Source organism: Olea europaea, chromosome 17, assembly GCF_002742605.1.
Source record: "Olea europaea var. sylvestris chromosome 17, O_europaea_v1, whole genome shotgun sequence".
In the NCBI taxonomy this organism is placed as follows: Eukaryota; Viridiplantae; Streptophyta; class Magnoliopsida; order Lamiales; family Oleaceae; genus Olea; species Olea europaea.
In genome coordinates this window covers 2,321,309-2,339,181 of record NC_036253.1, presented here as the reverse complement: position 1 = coordinate 2,339,181, position 17,873 = coordinate 2,321,309, and the positions used below count along the sequence as shown (strand labels likewise).

The 17,873-nt window shown below is 33.3% G+C and overlaps 2 protein-coding genes across 3 annotated transcripts; both read right to left on the bottom strand.

Annotated features, from left to right (window-relative positions):
- Positions 1–1,735: 1,735 nt before the first annotated feature.
- LOC111366021 (protein PXR1) lies at positions 1,736–5,079 on the bottom strand. Its single transcript, XM_022986638.1, has 5 exons — positions 4,985–5,079; positions 4,718–4,872; positions 2,479–2,537; positions 2,250–2,366; positions 1,736–2,158 (listed from the first exon to the last, which is right to left on the bottom strand). The coding sequence occupies exons 1-5, from the start codon at positions 5,077–5,079 to the stop codon at positions 2,099–2,101; spliced, it is 486 nt and encodes a 161-aa protein (XP_022842406.1). The 3' UTR covers positions 1,736–2,098.
- A 1,840-nt stretch (positions 5,080–6,919) lies between these two features.
- On the bottom strand, positions 6,920–15,792 carry LOC111366020 (sucrose nonfermenting 4-like protein). 2 transcript variants are annotated; one of them, XM_022986637.1, is made up of 13 exons: positions 14,956–15,792; positions 14,725–14,809; positions 13,514–13,633; positions 11,830–11,964; positions 11,674–11,733; positions 10,944–11,033; positions 10,296–10,430; positions 9,593–9,737; positions 8,901–9,074; positions 8,548–8,611; positions 8,377–8,446; positions 8,097–8,211; positions 6,920–7,497 (listed from the first exon to the last, which is right to left on the bottom strand). In XM_022986637.1, the coding sequence occupies exons 1-13, from the start codon at positions 15,066–15,068 to the stop codon at positions 7,403–7,405; spliced, it is 1,401 nt and encodes a 466-aa protein (XP_022842405.1). In that variant the 5' UTR covers positions 15,069–15,792; the 3' UTR covers positions 6,920–7,402. The 2 variants fall into 2 exon arrangements, with proteins under 2 accessions (XP_022842405.1, XP_022842404.1); XM_022986636.1 differs by having other exon boundaries at positions 13,451–13,633; positions 14,956–15,791.
- Between the last annotated feature and the right edge of the window lie 2,081 nt (positions 15,793–17,873).

The window sequence follows — 17,873 nt, the reverse complement described above, 5'->3', positions numbered from 1 at the left end:
TGTCACTTTTAGAGTGACACATAGGTTTTAATCGATAATTTGTCACTTTTTTAGTTTTCGTAACTTTTTGAATAATTGCCACATTTTTGGATAGTGCTTGCCATTTTTTTTTGGGTTTAAATTTTTTGTCACTTTTTATTGTTTGTTACATTTTTTAAATTTCTGTTTCTTTTTGTGTAACAAATATAGGTTTTGATTGGTGTTTTGTTCCTTTTTGTTTGTGTATTTGTCACTTTTTTAAAACTTAAAAACTTTTTTATTGTTTGTTAATTTTTTGAAATTCCGTCACTTTTTTTGAGTGACAAACATAGGTTTTTATTAGTGTTGTCACTTTTTTGAATTTTTGTCACTTTCTTGACTAATGCTGGTCACTTTTTTTAATTTTGTTACTTTTTAAAAATTTCAATCACTTTTTTTAAGTGACAAACATAGGTTTCAATTGGATTTTTTTTTACGTATGGAACTACAATCATGAACCATGTTCTATCTCGCAATCCATTAGATCATTCGAGTGTTTCTCGTCTGATGCTTCTGTGGCAATTCCTTGGTTTGGCTTAAAGAGTATTTATGTTTGTAATGATTGTGTTTGCATTGAATCAATTTTATGCAGGTAGTTGTTGGGCATTTTCAATTGTAGTTTCGATTGAATTTGCATAAAATGATATATTTTAATGTTTTAATCGATGTTTCATCACTTTTTTTAAGTTTTGTCACTTTTTTTTAATTTACTTCACTTTTTTGACTGTTTGTCACTTTTTATTTTCTGTCTTTTTTTTTTTTAAATCTGTGTAGCTTTTTTCAATTTGTGTCACTCTTTTAAATTTTAGACACTTTTTAAATTTTCATCACCTTTTTAAATTTTTGTCGCTTTTTTTAGTATTTGTCACTTTTTTTAAATTTTGTCTCTTTTTTTTAATGTTTGTCACTTTTTTATCAATCACGTTCTTGAAATTTCTATCAATTTTGTTTAATAACAAATATCACTTTTTAATATAAGTGACATTGTATGTCATTTTTTAATAAAAATGTGACACTAAACTTTCAAAAGTGACATTGTCACGTTTTTAGAGTTTTCGTCATCTTTTAAATTTTTGTCACTTATTTAATAAAATAAAAAGTGACATGATATGTTATATTTTCTTAATTTAATTAGCATGTCCAATGGACATGCTGATTATGTTAAAAACCGTTATTATGATCGTGTGAATTGTTCTGGATATGCTGATTATGTTAAGAATATGATTACTGGTTCTGCACAAATGAATGGTGCTATTTTTGTGTCATTTTTTGGATTTTGTATCACTTTTTTATTATTGTTTTTTTAAAATGACAAATTTTTTTTATAAAAAAGAGTGATAATGTGTCACTTTTTCATTTTACCCAGTATTTTTTAATTCCAAAAAACTTTTCATAAGATTTTTCAAAACAACTCTAATTTTAAGCGGTTGTCACTTTTTTTGTGTTTGTCATTTTTTTAAGTTTGTGTCACTTTTTTATTTTCTTTAAAAAAAAGTGACATTGTGTCACTTTTTCATTTTATACAGTATTTTTTATTTTCAAAAAACTTTTCATATGATTTTTCAAAACATCTCTGATTTTAAGGATTTTTTGTTAAGTTGCCCAAATTTATACAGATATTTTATAGAATACACACAGCAATGGAGCCCACATGGAGGCCCACCCCATGTGACTGCCCTATAGAACATCTATGAAATTATTCCCTGTACACACGGAATAATTGATCATCTAAACCTTTTTTTGAACATAGCGAAAAGCTCATCAGATAGATAGCAAGAAAAAAGAATCACGTCAAGCCTACCATCCCATGTCTTGTCATTCCCTGGCATCTTCGAAAATGTTGGCAAAACCATGAATTTCAAAAAGTAGGGAAACATAAATGGCAACTAGCATGGCTTTTCAAGTCACCCGATGAATAATAGGAATGCCAACGAAATCTAACCAGTAATTAGTCTAGTTCTTGTTATATATTCCAGCCATTTTTATTTTTTTTTTAAAAAGCGAGGAAAACGCCTCTCTCTCTAGTCGGTATCTTTCAGCTTCTAAAGCCTGGAAGAATCTCCTCCTAAATCTCATATGATCATAATTTCAGCTTCTTGTCACGTCTTTTTGATGTATCACAACCAGAGTCCTCCAATTTCTGCAAAAGATAGATTTAAAGCCAAGCTGAACTCAGCAATTGAATGCCATCGAATATGACAATGAAGTAAAATGAAAGCCAAAAAGAATACTTTCTGTTTATTGTTTCTATTCTTTTCCTCCTCCTCCTCCTCCTTCTTCTTCTTCTTCTTCTTCTTCTTGTGTTTCTTTGACAAAGAGGTCTTTACCTCCTCCTCTTCTACAGGATCCTGTCAAGTTCCCAAGAAATCCGGTAGTCCATATAGTTGAGTACAGAGAAGAGATCAAATATAAAACAAAATTCTCATGCTTTTGAAATGACCATCAAATACAATAACACACCTCAGAGTCGCTAAAATAATTAACGTAATGAACTATCCTTCCTGAAGTTGAGGCCCAACCTGAATAATTCGCATTGGAAGAACAAAACAAGAAATCAACTTTCCCACAATAAGTAACAACCACTTACGGCAACAACTAAATTTCGCCATCTTGATTAGGCAATATGAGTTAATGGAACTCACGTAGAATATATGCAGTGAAGACAAGAATGTGAACTGATGTCCAGAATAATAATGAGGGGTAATTAATTAGGGAAGGTTATACAGAGGCTGCAATTGGCTCATTTAAATCCAGGTTACCAAATTTGAATCGACATTTCCAATTCCTGATGGAATTACAGCAATATACGGATAAAGAAAAATATTTTAGAGGGAAATATATAAATTTTATTCAGTTCACTCTAAATAAAAATTGCCCACAACAGTCTTGCGTTTACAGGACCAGAACAATGATGAAATAGTATCAAGTCCAACAACTTTGCTATCAGATAGACACTATAATTCTATCTAGACTAGGGCAAAATCAGGGTTATCATTATCATCAACTTAAGTCAGATTTTGCCGACTCCAATCATATTCTTGAACTTAACGAAAGAATCCAGCTTAAATGCTTCTGTGAATGGATCTGCCACTTGATCTTCAAACATGTAAAATAGATCACTCTTCTACTCTTGATTGCGTGGAATTTAAACGCCATATTAAAGTGGTTATTTCTACCATGTCGCATTGATTCATCACTAAGTTGATAAGTGAAAATTATCAAATTGACATACACTTGAGGCTGCTGCTACATACTTGGCTTCATATGTTGATATGGCAAGCCCAATAATTTGGAGAGTAAAGAAATCGAAGGGATTTAGTTGGTCAAAAGTAGAAGCATCCCAATTGCTATTGCAAGACTTATTAAAAAATTGGTATCATCTTGTTGCCAAGAGTTGCATCTTACAACATGTCCTCTCATGAACTACTATCGCAAAAATCACTTTAATTATTCCATTTGTCTTTTATTTTCTTTATCTTCGTAAATTCTGCTTAATGCAATACCATTTGCCTTCTTGTTTGACATAGGATCTCTGAGAGGATCTAAACTCTCGTCTAGGGTGACGTCATGCACAATCTAATTAGAGTCTTGAGACCAATTCCTTTCTCGTGTTTTCTTTTTAAAAGGTAAACAATGGTTTTCTTTCTACCAAAATCTGTGATCTCAGTGATACTTCAAGTAATTTTGCAATTGTCTTTGCCATACTTGATACACCAATCTGGTCTTGATCCTTTTTTGAACTTTAACTCTCTCAGGGTGACGAATTGTTAAGGATGGGAACAAAACATGTAGGCGAGGCACATTTTCAACTTTACAAATCAGGATTTATGAATTGTTGAAGTTTTATTCTCTCTAAAGTGAAAGGAGTGTTCATATTTTCGGGCATTACCGGACATGGATGTCCATAACTATCATCTGAAATAGTGGAGGTTTAAAAACAGGTCAAGTCCAGACCAGATCAGTGCACAAAGGATGACAAAGGCCACTGGAAAATAACTAGCACTATCATCACAATGACCGATAATGGCAGATCCCTCCTTGGAAGAAAGAAGACGAGAAAGGAATTGGAGTCATGACTAACAGGAATATACACAATTTCACCCAAGATGATAAATTAGTTCATCTCAAAGATCCCTCGGCAAACAGGAAGGTAAAAGGTACGGTGTTATGCAGAATTAACGAAATAAAACACAAAGGAATAATGAAAATAAGTTCCATTGACCTAGTTCCAGAGGAGGAATCTGCTCAGATTCAATTCTTCAGCCCTCAGATCCATCCCAAGCCAACAACACAGCCTATAACAAACAATACCCAACGTCTGAAAAACAAACATACACAAAACTATTTCACAAACCCAATTCAATAAGCATAACAAATATCCAGAAAACTGGCCCAAAAGAAAGATAATTCTTGCATACTAGCTTTTATAATACTAAAATTAAACACAAATACTTGAGCATAAAGAAAAACAATCATGCTATGGGTACATTGCGGTATCCAACAGGGTGTCCATTTGAGCATAAAGAAAAACAATCATGCTATGGGTACATTGCAGTATCCAACGGGGTGTCCATGGCGCCTCGGCCCTGCCACGCCGGGGCCCATTGGCCGAGGCGCCGGGTGTCCATTTTGGACACCCCGTTGGACACCTCCATGTACCACAAGCATTATTCAAAGAAAAAAGATGAGAAATTCATACTGGATTGAACAGTTTGTTTGGCATTTTTCACAGCCAATTCAACAAGCTTTGGGTCGACAGAGGCCAACCCACTTGGATCCTGAAGCTTCCGTTCAAGAAATTTCGCCAATGCTGCCGCCTTATTAGTCTTCACTGGCCCCCCAGGGTGAGCTAACCTACATATTACACCCAATTTTATACTCATGCATACAGATATCACATGCGAGTATATATAAACACAACTATTGTAATCACACGCAGTAAATTCATAGATACATGGGTGGAAACCTTGGTAGGGATCGGGAAGGAGCGGAAGCAGATGGAAGAGGCGCAAATTTGCTTCCTCTCAGTGCCCTTTTCTCATCTTCCGTAAGTCCTTCCATTTCTGTCTGGTGACCTAGTCTATGTAAAACTTATGTACGCGGTAGGGAAATTGGTGCAAATGGTTCCAAACTTTTGCCCAAATTGAATTTTTGGTTCAAATCTTTTAAATGTAGTGTTAATGGTCTCAAGATTTTATTTTATTTTTTTTAAATTCTTTTTTTTTTTTCCACAAATGATCCTTCTGGACAAAATAAGTTTAAAAGGACAGTAAATTTTGTGCAATCGCTCTTATTTTGTTTTTATTTCAAGTGACAATTTCGTCAAATGACTTCAAAAGATAATAGAAAATAAAAGTTTAAAAGTGAAACGAACTTTAAACAACAAAAATATAAAAAAATTATTTTCTTCCACCCTACACGTAGTTACGAATTAAGGTGTAAAATTATTTTATTAAAAAAATTATGTAATTAAAAATAAGTTTAAAAAAATATCTTTTTTGTAGATAGGCTTAGACTAAAAACTTTTTGAAACTTAGACTAAAAAATTTTAAACAAAATTTAATTTCAATTTTAGAACTAATTTAGAGTTAATAGTCCCAAAAATCATTGAACTTATATCTATGTTCTCGACTACTCACTAAAGTTTTAGATGTCGAATTTTGACCACTAAACATATTAAAATGTTGGATGTTGCCATGATGTCCATTATTCAACTCTAACGAAAATGGTGATATGACAGACATAATGCACATGTGACATAACTCACGCCACACCAAATTGCCATGTAACAATAAGCATATTTGATTGCTTACTGTACTTTAAAAAAATGGTCTTTGATTGCTCACTATATTTTAAGTTGATCATGTTTTGGCCACTAAACTTGTAAAACTAATGTCGACCTATTCTGAAAATTTAGGAATGTTGTTCCAAGTATCATTTTCATATAACAAAATAATTTCGTAACATGTTATAAGGGAACATTTCAACACATTTTGCAATATACTTGAGTTTTGCTGCAATTCTCTCCATATTTGATCTATAATTTATATTAGCAAGAAGAAAATATTGACGATTTTGATGACTAATTTTAAGAAAAAATATGTATGACATTCACAAAAAAATTCATAATATACATTAACGGCAAAAAGCATGCATCAAAAACCATCCAATATTTCTGTACAGCCAAAAACATATTCCAAAAACAATCCAAAACACATACACCAGAAATATTGGATTTACTTTATGGTTTTAGGCACATGTTTTTTGCTCCACGTGAATATTGACGGTTTTTGGTGTATGTTTTTTGTTGCTAATATAGATTATGGATTTTTATTTTTTTATTTTTTTTATTTTTGTGAATGTCATACATATTTTTGTTAAAATTAATTATCAGAATCTTTAATATTTTATTGCTAGTAATGTAGATCATAGATCAAACATGAAAAGAAATACAACAGAACTCAAGTATATTGCAAAATATCTTTGAACATTCCCTTATAACATGTTGCAAAATTATTTTGTTGTATGAAAATGATACTTGTAACATTTCTAAATTTTTAGAACGGGCTAGCACCACTTTTACAAATTTAGTGAACAAAACTCAACCATCTTAAATTATAGTGAACAATAAAAAACGTCTTTAAAAGTATAATGAACAATCGAAAACTTTTTTCTTACAGGACAATTTGGTGTGCGGTGAGTTACGCCACTTGTGCATTCCATCTACCATGTCACTAATTCCGTTATAGCGTTAAAAGTTGAGTAACGAATGTCATGCCATTGAATAACATCCAACATTTTGATAAATTTACTAGCCAAAACTCGATATCTAAAACTTTAGTGATCAATCAAAAGCACAAACATAAGTTCAGTGATTATCGGGACAATTAACTCAGTAATGTACTTTCAAATTGCCACGTAATAATCTCACACTATTATTTGTGACTTTTTGTTACATTAGCAGCAATTCAGCATTTCATAGTAAAAAAATATTTCTCGACTGAAAATTCTCCAAATCAATACATTTTTTTCCAAGACTGATTTTTTAACCAGAACAAGGCCAAGAACTACGCATAAAACACCGGAAATAGCAGGAACTGTTAACAGCCCCCACTTTCTTTTCCACAAAAATGGCAGCTATATTAGCCACACAATTCAGGGTGAGGGGAAACCAGAAGGATCCAGGAAAATCCCACCATTACAATTTACATGCTTCATTCCTGAGCATATTCACCTAATAAACCTGTCCCTCTTCAAGGTCAAGGCCAATCCAATTGTATGTTATATACAAAAGAATCTAGATCAGACAGCATAAGAACACAACTTCCACCAGGAGTTGGATTAGCATTTCGATGCCATGATGAAATACACGCTTGCCAGCTTTTCAAAGTCCCAAGAGAAACCTAAAAATATCGCTCAGCGAAACAATGCCTTCTATGCGCTTGCTTCCAGCCTCCACGACAATGAGCCGTCGAACACCTGAAAAACAAATAGAGTTAAAAAGCCATTAGTTTTTGCTTTCTGGTCCTCCTGTTAAAATCGGTTAGTTTTTCTAATGGAATATTTGTGACAATATGATGTTGAATCATAGTTTTTCTAATGGAATATTTGTGACAATATGATGTTGAATCATAGTTTTTCTAATGGAATATTTGTGACAATATGATGTTGAATCATAGTTTTTCTAATGGAATATTTGTGACAATATGATGTTGAATCATAGTTTTTCTAATGGAATATTTGTGACAATTTGATGTTGAATCAACATGGAGGGCGTCCAAGTCAGATATTTTGTTTCAAAAACTAAAGGATTTAAATTGAGTGCCAAACGGAAACAAAGAAGCAAACTTCAATTACCAGTTCAGCAACTAACACAAACGTATCTACAAGTTGAGTGCCTAAAATTGTTTTTTTACCCAAAAGAGCTCATGCATTGAAACAAGTTGACCAAAAGATACAGTGTATTATGCGCGAGGCTTAACCTTAATCAAGCTACATTTGTACACTTGCCTGAGAAAGGAACGAATGACCAATGACAGAGAATTATTTTGAAAAGCACAAGGAGATGAAAAGTTAACCTGGCTTGGATAATTTCTCCATTACTTTAAACAGAGGGTCCGACCTCAAACACATGTAAAATCTTTGAATGTTATTCCCACAAGGCGAATGAGGGTTTTCTCCAAGCTGCAGTGCCTGAAATTCAAAAAGCTGGTAGCTCAGGGACATAGTCAGATATGCTTTATATCTGATTTGGACTAGTAAATGAAGGTATCAAATATATCCAAAACACTGAATTGCGATAAAGCTAAAACTTGTAAGATCCATTGATATTGTATGCAACACATTCAATGTGCTAACCTGATGAATAGTCATTTCGTCAAGATTGATGTGCACATAACTTTTGTCCTTGGCCAAAGCAGTGATATCGCTGTCAAAAGAGCACAGTAAGCTTAAACTATGAAAACGAGACTGGCGCAAACCAGAGAGCTACAAACAAAATTTCCTATGTACCATTACTGCATTGCTAACCTTCGAGAATATACGTCCAGCAATGAATAATTTTCGTCAACAATGGGAATTGAACTTACTCGAGCTGCAAAGAAGCCGAGCATAAGACAGGCTATACAAGACAATTTTATTTCCAAATTTAAATGCTTCATACATATACACTTCGAAATGGTTACTGTTTAAAGCAATTCCTTAGGATGATGCCTACATATACTATATACCAAACAATTCCTTCTTTAACCAACAAGATGTACCTAAAGAGCATTGAATTCAGGAATTTAATATTAAACAAATTCAAAAAAATGCCAGCAGTTATTAAGAATTTCTGGAAAAGGAATTCGGGTATCCAACTCTTCAATGAATTAAATGCACACCTTGAACTAACAAATTCAGTGCATCGCTAAGGGAAGCACTCGGCCTCAACACAGCCAACGGCTGAACATTTGGCTCTTCAATTCTGGGAACCCAAGTTCCAACAGGGATTTCACAAATTGGCATTTGAAGTGCTGGCAATAACCCTAGTGAATGTCTGAAATACCGACAAAGACCTGTAAAAAGTCAGAAAACGTCGGTCATGAAGATAAAATGCATCACTTTCTGGCCCACACACCCAAAGCATGACTGCAGGAGGATATGCTCTACTCAATTCTCTTGGACGACGGGTACACGAGAGTTCACTTCCTCAATTTTAAAGAACAAAGACAGAAAAAAGCTTGATCGAGGACCTGCACAGAGCCAACAGGGTAAAATAAACTTTTTTCCCAAATTTTTGCGGATGTCTTGATCCAGCAAGGAAACAGCATTATCCTGCTGGATAAAGTGCATAACTTTACCAGCCAACTCTTCTTTCCTTCCTTTTCTCTATTTTGTATTTTTCCTCTTTTCTGCTTGAGATCTGTTCCCCTGATAAGCTATCATAACAGTCCAACTTTGAAGAAGTGGACGGGCAACGTGAGACTAAGAAAAAATGGGTAGAGCACTATCCTCCTACTCTCCTCTCTATCATCACAGGATACCAAAAACTATTAAGTCTATACATATAAGATTGTGTGATTATGTTCCTCACATTTTAGTACTGCAGAAAGAGAAGCTAAATGTAGCAGCTGTGGGTATAATCCATCCTCTGAAGGTGAATGAATAATAGGAACTGTAGCCACATTGTTTTGCAAAATTTTCAGTGCAACTTCTTTGATGTTATCATCTGGCCCAGCCTGAATAATAGTACAATGTATGTTAATCAAGATCAAAAGTAGCATAAAAAATGTTGCTTGCTAGATATAATTAACATATTTTGATTAATAAAATTATCTAATTACCTATCAAAAAAAGATATACTTAACAAATTTGACTCGAGCCTGTAGGTATGGTTAATACGAGATATGACTGTAGTTACAAAATTTGTTGCAAAAGAAAGAAAAACAACTCTTTCAACCAGCGTAAGCATAATTGACATGCCCAGTCATTAAATCTCGTTCATGATCCATCAACTCAACTCCTATCCTCTTCATAACCTGTATAATTTACTAAGATATTCTAAATGCATAAATACCCAAGGCAAAAACAGAATAAACATTAAATGGTTTCATCTATATTGGGCAACTAGGCATCATCAGGACAAAAACAGTACAACTAAAATTTTATCTTTAACTGGTTCAAATTTATACTTTGTAGTTTCGTATATATATTATCCAGCCTGTCCATTTGTGAAACAGAAAACACAAACACAAAATTCCGTATGTTGAGGTTTGACAAATAGAACCAACACTCACATGCACAAGATGTCCTAAAAACGCAACCTGTTGCTCGTTTACTTGTCTGTTCATGTATGATTTCGCTTCTTTCCAAGCAGATATTGTGTGTGTCTCAAGCTCTTCCTCCGTGAGATTGGAACCATGATTTCCAAGCTGCCATATGCATCAGAGAACATTAGGAAAACCACAGTTTAAGCCTGTGAATAGGTATGCTGGTACAAAATCTTATAGGAATACCAAAAGTATGGTTAGCACCTTTAACCCACCCCTGCCTGCAGTTCTTAATCTTAGTAGAATGAAGTCATAATAAAAGATATTCGTGTTTATCCCTAATTTTCGCAGACATTGCATTGTATAGAGTTCCAATAGAAATACTATAAATAACACTTTTTAAGGACCTAAAGATATCTATATTCCCTTCCAGATTATAATGTTGAAAAATCAGAGACTAGGCAACCTGTAAACGGGGACAAATATTTCCTCTGAGGAAAACAAATAATAACAAAACCATAAATTTATATCTAATAAAAAGTAAACAAAGTCGTGCATGAAACTCTAATTACTCATTAGAAAAGTAAGAAAGAAACAAACTCAGAAGGACAAAAAAGCTTACAAAGCTAATATTCAGTATCTACATTGCAAAAAATGGTGAAAGAGCTAACATACCTCCCTCATAATTAAAATAAAATCCAGTGCACTAAGAACTCCTACAAACTTCCCCTTGCTGAAGTCCCATAAAGGAGCCATAGGTATTCCCTGAAAGAACCTCAGTCAAATGAGCCGGATATAAATGCAGTATCCAAAGAATGTAAATGCACATAAGCATCAAAAAGAATGGATAAATGATAGATACAGTTCAAACACTTTTTCCTTGGAGGTAAGGTAGCTTAAAGAATTGGCAATTTAACAACTTGGCTGGCTGCAGAATGCAGCGTTATGGGTTCTTAGTTGCATTGAGGAAGATATGAGATCTCAATCCCACCAAAATCCTTTTAGAAAAATAAAGAAAGCTCTATTTGCATTGTAAAAACAATACTTCTCATTTCGATGACTACAGCTGACGGTCAGATAATAAGTTCAGCAACTCAAAGAACAGAAAATTGTGATGGTCGCATTAATTTCAATTTATTTTTCATTTTCTTGTTCCATCTCAAGTTGCTTGTTTGTGGAACTGAACTGCCCAAATATTAGCAGACTTTTCATTTTATTTATGACAATCAAATGTTGCTTTCTGCCAAATGATTGTATTGCAGGATTCATCCAGAAAGCTATACAAGATAATGAAGCTAGTAAACAAGATGACGCCAGAATTCGACCCACAACAATTGGTAATATATTTCTCATATACATAGAGGAATTGAGATGGCTTCAATCTTCAAATAAATGATAGAAATACCTGCTCGTGCAGAATACGAAATGCTTGCTTCACAGGTAAGTCGACATCCAAAGCAATGACCTGCAATCCATATGCAATTATATCATTGAAATTCAAATCAATAACTAGAGGGATATCAATGTGAAATAAATGAATGGAGAAGCAAATTGTCCAGACCTTGCCTGATTCCGGAAGCAACTCATAAGCCATGTGTGTGGACATGAATACAGCTATATGATGTAGGGACATCTGCAAATCTTCTGCTGAAATTTTTCTAAAGGGATCGTGCAATGTACCATCTGACACACGAACCTGTAACAGACAGGAAGACGCTCTAAAATAAGTGAACAAAGAGAGATGGATCTAATATAATTGGAAGAGGGAAACAACCAGATGGCCAAGGCACCGAGTCAGCAGGTCACTGGTTTAAGTGGCGGGTCATTATCGGGTCAAAATTAAAATAAAACATTTTTTTTTAAAAAGGCCTAGATATAATCATAAGTAAAAAGTTAAAATGGATTCTAACTTAAAATTTATTTAGTAATTGGAATATTCTAAACTTTTTACTCTTTAAAAGAAATTAAATGATATAAGTTTTTCATATATGTTAAATATTTATATGGCTGTACTATATAGTTATTTAGTCTTTCATTGTACAAAGTACGGACAAGGGTACGAAGATACATAGAAATGACAAGATTGTTCAAAAAAGTATGACACAAAGACTTCAATTTAAATTCTTTAATTAGGTTGGTGAAATTTCTTATTTCGGATGAGTAGCTATTTATTATATTAAAATAACTTTGAGTTGAACTACATATTATGCTAGAGAAAGAAAAATGTATACAGAAGGTGTAGAAAAAATTAGACAGGAAGTTTGTAGAAGATTTCTCAAAATGGTACAATATAGAATGTGTCACGTGGCATGTTGGATATGGGTCCGAGGTGTCTCTAAAGTATCCCTCAAGTGCTAGAAGTCTAAAAATTACATAAATAATTAAACACAACATGTGTCGTGTTGGACAAACATCTTGGAGCGTCCAAGGAGTCTCAGTTCAAGACGAGACAACACATATTGGACACGATCATGCCGCCTCAGTAGGCACATCCGTGCTTCATAGCTTTCATTTCTATTTTTCATGAAATTTTGTTCATTATGCATTATGTAAGACAAATAAAAATTTAAAATACTCTAAATAAATTATAATGTCAAATAAGCTTTATACATGGTATTGTATCAACCAATGGGGCAGCCTAGCAGACACATCAGATTTACAAAACTTAGGTTTTAATTAGAATCTTGGCACTACATTTTGTAAATTTTCAATGAACAGGCGGGATTTTTGTCAAACCAGTTCACCGGTTCTCCCAAACCTAGCTGGTTAAGATGGGTCAAGGGCGGTTCACTTGCCAACCAGTCCAAATACAATGATCGGTGCAGACCAAGGTTCGGTTCTCCAGTTTTACCAGACTGGTCCGGGCTAAATAATGCTGGCCCCAAACAGAAAAAACTTGCATAATCTAAAATATTCAATCACTTTAGACTATTATAGAAAATTAGGATTTCCTTGACAAGTAACAACACAATTAAAATTAAATTCAGTCGCCCAGGGACTTTTTGTTTGACCAAAGAGATGTGTTACTTGAGATGGGACAAGCTATGTTTGTATTGGACTTTCGAAGCCTATAGTTTTTGTCAAGCCAGCTATTTTGTATCAGATCAAATCATAAAGCACATTAGAAAAAACAAAGTACCAGGAAACATTTCCGAAAATATATCAAAACACTAATCACGTACCACATGCTGAAAGGTCTCATTATCGACATCCATGCTAGAACCAGGAGGCATTTGTGGACTTACGATTGCAGGAAGGTAATTGGATTCCCTAGCTAAAAGGACAGTGTTCACAGTTCCAAAGTTACTATTAATAAAAGGCTGGTGCTCATCATGTCGCCATTCACCATCTACAACATATTTATACTGCAAGTAACAATATTTATAAGGTTAAAAATCTCCCAAAAATATGGTTTTGAGGAACAACCCAACATAATCAAAACAAATTTTACATTGGCAAATAGATGATAAAGTGAGATTTCTCACAATTCCATTTTTTGAATAGAATAAGTTCTTCCCCCAGCAGAATTCGTTGTCACAGTGTGACCAGACACAGTAATAGGTCCTAAACAGCACAGGTTTTTTGTTTGTTTTCCAATGTGAACATCGACATTTGACAAACCAGAGAAAGAAACACAGTTTTGTTCTGGTAGAAAAGTGCATTTTAAGAAGAACATATTAATATAAAATAAACAGATTACATGAGACACGTGCACAATTTTATCCTGTCAGCCACCTAATCTGGCCCATGTAGTAGTGTATTTTTCATTGCAAATCTCTAATTCTAAATACTTATTGATCATTTAAATTGGGCATAACAAATACTTTTCACACATTTAAATCTTCTCATATGCCTCAAATTTAGTTGATTAATGCCATTTAACATTTATTTAAATGTACTTGCTCGTAGTTTTTCTTCTCGGTCTTAACAATTCTTGTGCAAAATCTACACTTTATCCTCCCTCCATCCATTCAAGGTATATATTGCCATTTTACCAGCAGAAACTTGGTTTCTTCCAAGGGCTAAAGAATCCCCCAGTGTCAATTATCCAACAAAATACAAAAAGATAACTAAAACTAAAAACATAAAAATTTTGCAACTTCATACGCTCAGTCAAATGTAAGCCCAAGTTCAACACAAGATCAGCACAGGGACGACCAAATCTTATCTTTGCAAATCATTAATCTATATATCTTAGATGGTCATAAAATTAATGATATATGAATACACAGGCAGCATCCTTCAGATATATATCATAACAAACTCTCCCCTCGAAAGAAACCAAATTCATTGAAATCAGTATCATCCTTTATAAAGAAATATCCAAAACATAAATCTTAGTTGAACAATCAATTTTTCATAGGTGCTTTGATCATATCTAGTAATCATGAAAAAAGCAAGTCATTAATGAAGCACTAGAAAAATACGTAACGCAATACCACAGTACATAACTAACCTGGTGATAACCAGGTGGCAGGCTACAAACTGTCTGAAACACGGTAGGGCATCCCTCAAGAGGAGTCATCAGCCATTGGGTCCACCTTTAACAAATTAAAGTATATTCGATCAACCGTACAAACAATTTAACCAAAAAAATAAAAGGTAGCCTAAAATGATAACTAAGGAAACTGTAAAATCAACAGTTAGCAATTTTTTTTTTTTTTTTGTGGCTCTAATTAGTTCTCACCCTGTGAACGAGCCACTGATATACACGCTCCTCCCACCATAAGGCCACACAAAACGGGTGGGAATCAACACGATGCCACTTTCACGCCCATAATCCATTCCAGAAGGATACATTCACTCCAAAATATTACTAAAATTTCCCAAAAAAGAACTAGAATTCTAGTACATATGTTCTATTAATTTTAAACTACCAATAATAAAATTGAAAAATCAGCAATTATTAGGAAAGCTAATGGCGTCTTCAAACTCCCAAACAGCTCATAACACTTGAAAATTTGATGCAGATATTAAACATTACTCCCTACACTCAAATCGCCACCAAATAAAAATATACTTCAGAATGTGCCTTAAAATAAACCGATGCAAACCCAGTTTTTGGTTGAATGTAAATAAACTAATGGCACTACAAAGGACTCTGTAATTGTACGAACGCAGTTATTAAAGAGCCAAAATTCAAATAAGAACAAAAATTTTAACCATGAAATAAGAAGAAAAAGATGTACTGAATTTAATATTAAACCACAAAAGTAGATATTATAATGCACAGCTCGGATCTTGAAATCATATAAATGTATCTACGAAAAGTATGAAATCCTAGAAGATTGAAATTTTGATCAGATTCTCCAAAAATAAAAAATTGGAAACAGTAAAGCAAATAATTATTTTTGGAAATCGAAGATTAAAGAGCTGAATAAATTTGGAAAATTAAGAAAAGGGAAATTTTGATGGGAGAAGAAAATTAAAATGAAGCCCTAACCCTATAATTTTATTTTTTTCTTTCTCCTGATTATTAGGGCAAAAAATTTGTACATGGCATAAAACCACGTAATAACTGTACTATTTCTACGGTGTGAAACGGAGTGAAAGGGCGGGACGGAACGGGAAAAAATAAAAAGGGTGAAGCGCCTACGGTTAATTGTGTCCAATTCGCTGTAGTGAGACTTGGGAAACTAAAATCGCATCACTTTGGATGTTATATACGCAACGGATAATCATTGATGAATGACTGGAGAGGACATTTTTTCCTCATAACGATTTATATATTACCATCAAACTGAAGTCCCTGTTAATTTCCTTTGGGCTGTGCTACCTGCACAAGTTCTGTTGCATAGAGTCTGTACAGGTACACACACATAGGATGGACCCCACACATGAGGTCCACATGTAGGGTTCACCCTCCATGTGAGATGCCCTGTGCAGGAGCCTTTTTCCATTTCCTTTTAAATCAAAATTTTTTAATTTTCTTTCTTATTTTTAATCATACATTCACATAATAAAATATTTTATATATTAATTCAAAAAAATTTCCTACTTTTTAACCATACATTTTTTAAAAAATCATCATTCAAAATATCAATTTTTTCAAAATTATGGCCATCAAACTGGGGCCAATTGAGTTTTATTGTTAAATTCATTTACATGATTTTTAGCATTTTGTTTGACATATTCTTTAAAATTCATTTTTCTTTAAACTCATTCATCCAATAAAATATTTTTGAACATTCACCCATAACTTTTTTCCACTTTTTAACTAAACATTCTCAAAAAATTACTTTTCACATTATATATTCTCAAATAATATATATCAAACATGCCCTTGATCTTACGGTATATTAATGATGCAATGGAAGAAGTTTTCTACTTTTTTCAATTTAGGATTAATATCACCAGTCGAGTATTTTTCAATCTCGACGAACCCTTTCAATCATGAAGTTGATCAATGTTGTGGGGAATTCGATTTGGAGGCCAAGAAGAAGAGTCATTAGCTCGTCGTTCAATATGAAAGAGTTGAACTATGGTATCCATGAAAATTATTGAACTCTTATTTTTCAATCTTACACTGATTAATGATGTGAGGACAGAAGTTTTTTTCTTTGTTTTTCATTTTTAATTAATGTTGTCGAGATTCTCTCAATAATATCCATGGAAGAACCCTATATCCATCATAAGTTGATTGGTGTGATAATAAAATTGATCGTGAAGTTCGATTGCAATAGAAGAGTCATTAGCTCATATATAGTTCAAATTACTAAAATGACGAAATTCATGTAAATGATAAAATGTAAGCTCGGATCCTATATTTGATCTTAATATCAAATGATGCTGGATAAAACTTTGTTTTTCAATTTTTTTCATTATCATAGTATAGTCGAGATTCTTGATGGGCAAATTTTACATTCGTAAAGTTCATTGGTGTTGCTATGAAGTTGATTAGGATTTAGGAGGACCAATGGTGGAAGAAGGGGACTCATTAGCTCATTTTTTAGTACGAATTAATGAAATGACTAAAACCATACAAACCGTTGGACTCTAACTCAAAACTTAGACGTAATCTTTAATCCCAAGCTGGTTAACGATGTGAAGACAAAAGTTTTACTCCTTTCTTATTTTTTCAACGATGCTTTAAATCAAGTTTCGAGTTTCTTTTTTCAATCTTGATAGAAAAACTTTCCTTTCATAAAGTTGATTGTTATTATGACGAATTTGATTGAGAGGTTCAATGGCAAAAGAAGATTAATCGTTAGCTCAAAAAATTCTTGTACATTATCCAACTCTGACCCGAATACTATTTTACGTTGGTTAATGATGTGAAGACAAAAGCTTTATCTTGTTTTTTTTTCACGTTCTCATTTATGTGCCTGGTCGAGATTTATTTCAACTTTGGTAGGCAAATCTTCAATTTTTAAAATTGAGATTGGCGTCACGATGAATTTAATTGGAAGGCTGAGTGGCAAAACTACGGGATTCCTTATAACCTTATTGAGTACGAATTACTAAAATTGACAGCTAGCACGATTTCTATAATTTATGTCTATATATAAAAAATTAAGTGTCACATATGAAGAGGGAATTTTTTTTATTTTTTATTTTTATTTTTACGAATGTGTCATTAATAATTTTATCAACTATTTTGTCAAT